The 9,812-nt window shown below is 26.9% G+C and overlaps 1 protein-coding gene across 1 annotated transcript; it reads left to right on the top strand.

The window, feature by feature from the left end:
- Positions 1-665: 665 nt before the first annotated feature.
- LOC119686995 lies at positions 666-9,147 on the top strand. Its single transcript, XM_038101129.1, has 4 exons — positions 666-749; positions 4,379-4,847; positions 5,311-6,536; positions 8,479-9,147. Exons 1-4 carry the CDS (start codon positions 710-712, stop codon positions 9,138-9,140), a joined length of 2,397 nt encoding a protein of 798 aa, XP_037957057.1. The 5' UTR covers positions 666-709; the 3' UTR covers positions 9,141-9,147.
- Positions 9,148-9,812: the final 665 nt, after the last annotated feature.

Genomic DNA, 9,812 nt, shown 5'->3' with positions numbered 1-9,812 from the left:
GTAAAACCAAAAATGATCTTTTTTTTGTGAATAAGCAACCAACTTCAAGTAGACGAAAAATACAAAATAGTCAATCAGCAATGAGTGTATTTTTTATTTGTATAAACTTATCGCTCAACAGCCATAGCAGAAATTTCTCAGTGAGTGCTCTTAAGCAAATATCGTGGTGAGTAGGAACCAGGGTGGGCAAAATAGCAAGATCGGGTGGGGAAAATGATCATGCGCCATTGTAAAGCAATAGGCTTTTTGCGTTTATACCACGTGATATTTTCACCTCATTACACAAAATTTTGAATATTATTCGAATAATCCAAAAAATTGTATACACAATTTTTTAAATAATTCTTAGTTTCTTTTCTTTATCTCTTTGATTTAGACATCTCTCATTAAAGCGTATATTCGATCTGTTCTTCGTTTGACGACAATAGTTTCTCTTTTCAACACAATAGAGTTTAACTTGATACACTTCAGAAAAAGATTTTATAGAGTCCATTTGCGGAATTCTAGCGACGTGAGTGGTTGCGTTTTGCATTATGTGGATACAAGGAAGTTTTTTTTATTATAATTATATTTTATAAAATATTATTTAAAGTCACGACGGCTTTTGATTTCGTAAAGTGTTATTATGTTTGAAAAAATTTTTAAACAAAAACTGTAAGGCAATATCTAAATAAAAATTGCATTACCGAATTTGGAAGATACATTAAAAATGGGTGAACAATCTAAAACGCAGTATACCGATAGAAATGGTAAGTTTGTTATGCATTTATGCTATAATGAAAAATTTATAAATTTAATAAGATAGATTAATTTTGGAAAGCACTTTTCCATTCGCAACATTTATGGACTCCCTCACGCATATTCTTTCTTTAGCTTGATCAATTTCCTGCAACAAATTTCAATAACCTAAAAAGCTAGAGAAAGCGTCAAGGACTTGACTTGACGCTCAGAATTTTAAGACTTATCGATAAATATGATTCACGTGGTTGAAAATCGATATATTCGAACATATTTAAGTAATCAACGATGCAAATTGCAAAATACAAACTTTCGAATATGGAATATATGAAAGAATTTTCTTTTTTTAACGCAAAAGTTTAAATTTAATGGTTATGCTTATACGAATATAAAATGGTGATAAAAGATATGTTTATCTATGAAATAAACATAGAACATATAACATTATGTAGTTTAATTATCTAAAGCCGAAAAATTACGTTTTACTATGTATTCGAAATGCATGTTATAGAATATCAGAATTTAAATTGTAAATTTTTAAAGAATATTTTAGAAAAACCTTTTAAGGCATATTTAAATACTTAATAACGTTTTTACATCAAAATATATTTTTCAATGAAGGCAAAATAGTTAAATTTCTTAACTATTAACCACTTAATTACAAAATGTTAATTATAAAATGTAAAACCTTAAAAAATCAATACATTATTAATTTATAAATTTAATTATTTAGATTACTTATGACTAGGTTAAGCGTTGAAAACGTTTATATAAAAGTTTATTACAAAAATTTTTTTCTTATTCTCGACTTTTTAGTACTATTAAGAAGCAGTTTTCGATATTTCGAATTTTATCATTTTTTAGTTTTGTTAATTTCTGTGTGAAGCAGTTCACATCATTAATTAATTACTTAAATGTAATCATTAAATTGTATTCAATTTAGTTAACGACAACAGATTTAAGCTAATTCATCGATTTAACAAAGTTCTCCAGATATCGAAACTTTATAATACCTTGGATATTGTTAAACTTTTCGATTTTGATTAAAACAATTTGGAATAATTTTATTGAATTTTATGAAATAGATGATTAAAAACATAAATTTCAACACAAATTGATGATTAATAAAATATGACTCAGGTCAAAAAAGGTGCATTTTTATATTTAAATTGGATTACAATAGGAAACTATATATTCAATTTAGCTTATATAGTAAGAAACCGTTAATATATAAAGCTAAATCAATCAGTATAAAATTTTGCATTGTCATTAAATATTATTTATATTCATCATATAAATATTTATCTTAAATAAGTAAAATATATATTGTGTATGTAGTTTAGGTTGAAGTATTGGCCTTGTGGCCAAAGCCTACATGAACTTAAATAATAGTCCGCTCTGATAGCATATTTTATGTATGATTAGTAAAAATTTTTTTCTAATAATAAACGCGTTAATATAATGAGATTTTTATATGACTACAGTGGTGACGGCAGTGAGTCTTGGCAACGAAATTCTTATTTTTCAAAAAGTCGATGCATCAGTTGAGCCCTTGTTTTAAAAAGTAAGGATTTTCATACACAGAGCACTTGCATACATAATAGGTGTACGAGAAAATCATTTGTAAGAAATTTGGCGTCCACACTATATTTTAGTTTAGTTATAATAAAGGAAGTACTTTTATTTCAAATTAAAACTGTTATAACATATATTTAAATGAGTACATTCATACGTTTTTAGGAAGAATATATAAGCATATACTTTGCTCAGACCTCCACTTTATACTGCTTCTTAATGGCGTTTTCGATTGTTAAATCTGAAATTAATCTAGATTTATTCTAAATCCCTCAAATCGAACATTTTTAGAATTTTTGCAGTATTGTTAGTAGACATTTATATATTTCAGAAATACATATATCAAATCAAATCACAATTTAATTGTCGTCCTATAAAACAGCTATTAATTTCATGGTAATCTTGCTACTTTGGTAATATATCTTCTTTCCCCTAGTGGGGTAAGAAGATATATCTCTTAAACTGCACTCTGTTAGGTGATTCTTTGCATATAAATCTCGAGTGTTATGCCGATTTACCAATCGAAAATAAATATTACATTAAAAGTGAATCTTGATTATAAGAGATTTATCAGTCCAAAACATTAATAAAATTAATTATTATTATTATTTAAAAGTTCGTTTTAGGCAATTCGGTATTTTCAATAAACCCATGCAATATTGACTATGCGGAACTGAATTATTATTATTAATAGAATTATTATTATGATAGGATCACAACAACAAAATTAAAGCGTTTATTGTAATTGAAAGTGTATTACTACGAATTTTAATAGAATTTTATTGTAATAGAATATTGTATTATAATATTGTGAATCCTTTTATAATAGAAAAAATCGAAAAGACCAATGTCGGAATGTAGGTATAGACTAAAATATATGTGTGTATTGATTCTGTTGATGTAGATTAATAACACTATGAAAACATAGTTTTTTTCTATTAATCACCCTTTTAGAAATTAAAACCCCTTTTTAACTGGACACCTCTTTAGAATGACGATTTTTGTTAAAAAGTATTTGCTTGAGATAATTTTCATTTAATATAAAATTTAAAAAATCTACGGCTTTGTACACCGTCTTATAAGTAAATATCTTAACAAATAAAATTCTTTTTAAATACTATTTAGTATGGGTAAAAAACTTTCAGCCATGCCTAATACTCATTTACTCATAATACTAACACTAATACTCATATTACCTACTCTCTCATTTTGTTGTACTCTAATATTAGAGCTACGAAGTCCTATATATCATACAATAAATTTTTAAAACTTTTTTTAACTTTAGATTTTTTGAAAAATCATTACACATAATCTAGCACATTAACTAACCTATAAAATTTCATAAGCGTAAGCGTTACCGATTTTGCGTCACTGGTTGTACGTAAGTTAATGGTCCTTGAAAAACAAGCCAATAAGGAAAGTCTTCTAACAATTATTATTAAGTAGGGCACGTAGTGATAAAAAGAAGAAGGAATACAGAAAGGCAACGTAGATATCTGAAAAAAAAAATAAGATTGGAAGCTATAGCCCCAGGGTCTTTCGATAATAATGCCCAAACACTCAATCCATATTAAGCTGGTATGACGCACCAACTCCAAAGCTCCAAAAATTTGGTTCATGTGTAATCGTTGATATTTTGAAACTGATTTGTTCGAATCATCGTCTCAAACTCAAAAATCTGTTCAACAGACCAAGGTTAGTACCATACTGAATTCTATTTGAGTTTTCAACTCACAAAACATACTCATGTTCCGATGGTTATGGCTTTCGCACACTAATGGTCAGTTTCAAAGTGCCGGTTTGCATAGATTTTTTTTTTTTTTTTTTTTTAAATATATAAATACAAAAATCAAAACCATACGGTAATACTCTTTCAGTAATTATTAAAAAAAATTTTCCTATTCCTTACCCTTACCGATTATTAGGCATCTCTATTTAACATTATCTATATTATCTCATTTACAAAATTCAATTTAAAAAATGCTTTGTGCTTGGTTCTTATCTTCATTAATGCATATTTATATCATACTAAAATTAAATAAAATATTCCTTTTTTTTTCAAAAGGAACTTTTCTAAAATTTCATCCATCTATACCCGAAGAAGAACGGATTTTTTATATGAAAATGTACTCTACTATTGATCAAGTACGAGACAAAAAAGTGCACTGTACAATATGTAAAGTTCATATAGGCACTGCACCGGCTCAAGAAAAATTTATTCGAATGCACCCAGTGTTACATGTGACACAGTGCGGTAAATGCCATGATTACTATAATAGCGGAGAATTTATTACAGGCGAAAACGGTTCTGAGTTATGTTGCCGTTGGTGTGGTCAAAATGGTGAAGTCTACTGCTGTTCAAATTGCCCTTATGTTTTTTGCAAATCATGCATAGTCAAGAACTTAACTAGGGACGTCGTAGCTGAAATTGAAAACAGAGAAAACTGGATATGCTTCAGTTGTGCCCCCAAAATACTTTGGCCTCTACGAGCAAGACATTGGGCACTTGTCAGTTATATTGAAAAACAAAAAAGGTGAGTTTATTGTAATATCCACAATCCTTCACTCTGCATATTTTTCTTTGTGCTATAAGTTAGTTAGCTTTAGTTAGTTACAAAGTTAGATTTAAATTTAGAGTTATTGTTAGTTCACTTTTTTAATTAATGTAATTTAACCAATAAAATTCGCTTATATCAATCAAAAATATTATTTAGTCAAAAATTTTGTGTATTTATTTAATTTTCTTTATTGTTTAATTGCTTTTTTTCTATAAATAATAAGCCTTCATTAATATTATTTTAAAACTCTTAATTAATTGAAAATTATATATTATTTTTCTATGATAAAATAAAATCAAAGTTTTTCAATGTCTTTTGTGGAAATAATGTTCACAAGGCATTTAACAGTTGATCATGTTTCTAATAAACGTAGACAATTGATAGATAATATCACCGCTAACTATCACAACTAATTTGTTTTGTTTTGTTTATTTTTTAGAGATATAATGGCAAGGAAGCTTCCAGAAACTGAAGAAAAAATATTATTTGCGATTGATCGTAGTAATTGCTGTCGACAAAGTAGAGCTAAATCTGGTTATATATCAAATTTTGTTGAAAGTATTGATGCAATTCACTCAAGAAGCAGTATGGGCAATAGTAATCAATTAAAAAAGCCCTTCAAATCAACTGATTCCAATTTCACATCATTAGCTAAGCGTCCCAAAACATCTTATGATGAAATTGTATGTACACCTGATGTTCTAAGTATGTTAGATCTAGATCGTCAGATTACGGTTTCTCCAAAACCACGCCCATTGGTATCTCCAAACACATCTACTCAAAAATTGTTAATAAATGTAACTAGTTCTGACAGTTCAAGTGCACAACAAACTAAAAGCACTACAGCTCCATCGTCACTAATGTTGCGAAACATGGAAAATCAAATGCGAGCATTAGGCACATCACCTATAATGCGACAAATTGTTATAGCTAAACGAACGCCTTGTGCAGGTAACGTTAGTGCGGTTCCAATCTATCACACAATTAGTGGTTATCGTGTTGATCTGAATTCTGCTGCACAACAAGAAAAGTTAAGATTACCGAATGGTGAACTAATACAAGTCAAACGTACTAAATCCCAACAGCAAGACACGACAAATCTAAATCTTAATTCACGTCCCATACAGATAAGACCAGTGCTACCACAAGCACATTTTGCTAATATAACCCAACAGCATTCGGTTTCATCAGCAACTTCCAATCAACAGTCACAAATAATGCGTTTCAATAATTTTATAACCAATAACAGTAACAGTCCCGTGACACAAAATGGCACATATTCACATATTCAAATGATCAATGGTGCACCAGCTGCTCCAACTCAAGTTCAGCAATCTCCAGTTATTGTACGACCATTTTTAATAAAACATATGTTCCCAAATACTTCTATTGGGCACGCACGTACACAATTACAGGAACAAGTCTTCAGTGCAATTGATGTATGTCAGCATTTTACCGGTAAAATTCAAACTCTCACGAATTCTAATGCTTATAAAGAAGCACGCAATTATATCGAAATCAAGGAACTATATATACATCTATCCTATTTACTAACCTATGCCTCTGGTCGATTCAAGAGCTTACAAGACAAGTGCATTACAGATATGCGTCAACTTGGATTTGGTGCTGACGCTGATTGTTTAGAAAATGGACAATTAGCTTCAGGTAAGCAAAAGTTTTTAAATCAAATATTCTTGAAACCAATTTCAAATAATTTTCTTATTAAAATGTTAAATATATAAAATAATTTCATTTAACATTTTGTTAAATTTCAAGTTTCGTTAACATTTTTATATTTAAAACTATAACGATTTATTTGTATTATTATGAAAACGTAATTATTTTGTCAAAAATTTAATTCCATACGGGCTGATTTAGTTTTATAATAAATCATTTGAAACCTTATAGTAACTTTTGTTAACTATCTCCTTATGAAGATGCAATTAAAACACACTGCCACTTGTGGATCGGGCATCTTCTCAGACGATGTCTTACGATTGTCAGAAAACGGATCCAGTACACTTGCATCATTCAGCTTTGTTTTAACCGAATCATGACTGAGGTTTATCAATAATCTTAATCTGTTTAGTCTAGAATTGAAAGCTTTATTTAAAGTCTTCGCTTCTTCCTCTCATACTTTATTATTCTTTATCTTTTATTCGCTATTTACGTCATCATTAATTTCGTTAATTAAATCTTTATTATTTTAATATCCCTTAATTTTTAATATTACATATATTTATTAAAAATTTTTATCAATTTATTCTTCCATTCTTTTGTAATTTTTTCTGATAGTCTTGTTTAGATGGCACTTTGGACAATGTTAATTTTCTATATATATATATATATATATATACGTTATTTACATACACATAAATATATATATATATATAGTGAATAGTATCTATATACGAATATTTATTTATTATTGGATACTAATTTGATATTGTATAACTGGATAGTGTAGCAATATGTCACTACCCGGCGCTTTATAAAATCTTATGAAACTTTCTAGGTATTGTATTGTATTTTTTTTAAGTTTCTTTTGAATTCAATTCTTATAACATTTACACCGTAAACATGTCTCTGGGCTATAGCAATCCATACAATATTTGTAGCAGATCATAGATTGTACTATTTGTGTTTCGCCAAAATATTTATATATAAATTATATATTATACAATAATAAATAAATGATATATTAGATATAGATATATTATAATTATGTAAATAAATATATGTAATATATTTACATAAATATATGTAAATATATGTAATATATATATGTGATGGTATAATATTCATCTCAATAATAGACATATATACATATATATAACGCATAAGTATATAAAGTTAAGGAAGGTTGTAGAAAACTATCGGTATAGAACTTTTTATATGTCGTGTATTTTTTTATTTTGTTCATTTATATATTTATTTACAAATAATTAAATAAAATAATTATTTTCAAGACCACTGATAATGGGTGTTTTGTAACCCTCGATACAGCTGTATGGTCAGTCAAAATTCCAATTAATTACTGTTCAAAATACGTATAAACAATATATATATTGTTTATAAATCACATTCATATCTATATTACTTATAAGTTTGGTGTATTGATTTATATCAGTGGATCGTATTTCTTTGAAAAAAAATAATACTGAAATTACTGTGAATAGAGAATACTATTTAGAGATTCTCTATAGAATGAATTATGAGATTTTAACTTGTAAGATATATGGTTTCAACTTTTTTATTTGAGACAAAAGTTCAAAATACATATATAGCTCTTTTCTGATCACCTTTAAAAACATTTTAAATTTAAATAATTTTTAAGCGCTTAGAAATGATATATTCCTTTGAGAAGAATATTATAATTATGCTTAAAAGTCAAAACTTTATTAATATTACACATTTATACTACCATCAATGAATTTATATAGTTTATGTTGGCTTCAAAAAAAGGTAAAAAGGATATTGAAATATTGTAATTTTTATTAATTATTAATTTTTATACAAAGTTATTAAATAAATGTATATATATATATATGTAAGCTTATATATTCTTAGTATTTTTAAATACTTATTAAATTTTTAAATACTTCAGGTAAACAAGCATCAGACGATGAGTATGATGAAATAGAAATTATAGAACCCAAAACGGATACAATCAATTTAGATTCAGATAATGAAGATAATGAACCAGTTAAAGCACCAACGGCACCAACAACAGCAACTATTCCTAAAAAGAAAATCTTATTACCAACAAATTCTAAGATGCAAATCATACGGCAAATTCCAATGCAACAGATTCAAATTGAACAAAATGATATAAATATTAATCCTTTAAAGACAAATACACCAAAAGGGACTCCAGTAGAGTTAAATGCATTTCAACCAAATTTAACAGAACAAATTCCTGTGCAATCATTAATGCCAAAGGCTTCACAACTACCAGAAGAAACTGAATTTTTGGACGCTGCTCAAAGTATCCTAGCTAGTATGCTTGATATTGATGAAAAAGAGCAAAAGGTGTCACCATCTTCAGGAGTTCTAAAAAAAAAAAGACCACGAAAAAAGATGACAAATATACGAAATCCAACTTTAATTAAACAAAATCTTATACTAGAACGTGAACGTCTTGAAGAATTGAAACGAAGTGACACGAAACTGAAAATGAAGTGTAAGGTTTTAATAAAAAAGGCTGAAGAGGAATTTCCAGATATAATAGATACAGTCACCCTTACTCGGAATACACCCAGGAAATAATTTTATAGTTCTGTGTACATTGTTTATTAATAATATACTTTTTTTTATTAAATTAAATTTATTCACATATAACATATAAAATCAATATTGAATTATATGTAGAAATAAAACTCATGCTTTGGCTTTTTTTTAATATAGCATATAATAACTATTGACACTTATTTAAATATTTCGAGAGAATCAATTTTGAAGAAATGTAAATTCGTAAGCTAATATAAATAGTTGTTTTTATTTAAATAATAAAGTTATTGATTTTATAAAATAGGAAACGTCATTTTTATACTAGAATATATAATCAATTCTTATATTCTTAATTCTAATTTATTATACTCATATATGTCTAATAGATTGTAATTTAAAAATTACTTCTAAAATTATTTACAACTTAAAATTATATAAATTATAATTATAAAATTATATATCTATACTTTTTTATTAAAAAATTATATAAAAATTAAAATAAATAACATTTTCATGAAATGATTTTCAGGATTATTTTTTGTGTACTTTTTATAAAGAGGTTTTTTTTTCAAACAGTAGTAAAATAAAACAACAAAAATTTTATTTTTTATATTATTTTAATTAATTGAATTTGTGGCTGACCATACAGCTGTTTCGACTTTTTATTAAATTTTAAAAAATTACCGACTTGTTATTACTTTGTATTTAATT

This window comes from Teleopsis dalmanni, chromosome X, assembly GCF_002237135.1.
Source record: "Teleopsis dalmanni isolate 2A chromosome X, ASM223713v2, whole genome shotgun sequence".
In the NCBI taxonomy this organism is placed as follows: Eukaryota; Metazoa; Arthropoda; class Insecta; order Diptera; family Diopsidae; genus Teleopsis; species Teleopsis dalmanni.
This window is presented reverse-complemented; position numbering and strand designations above follow the sequence as displayed.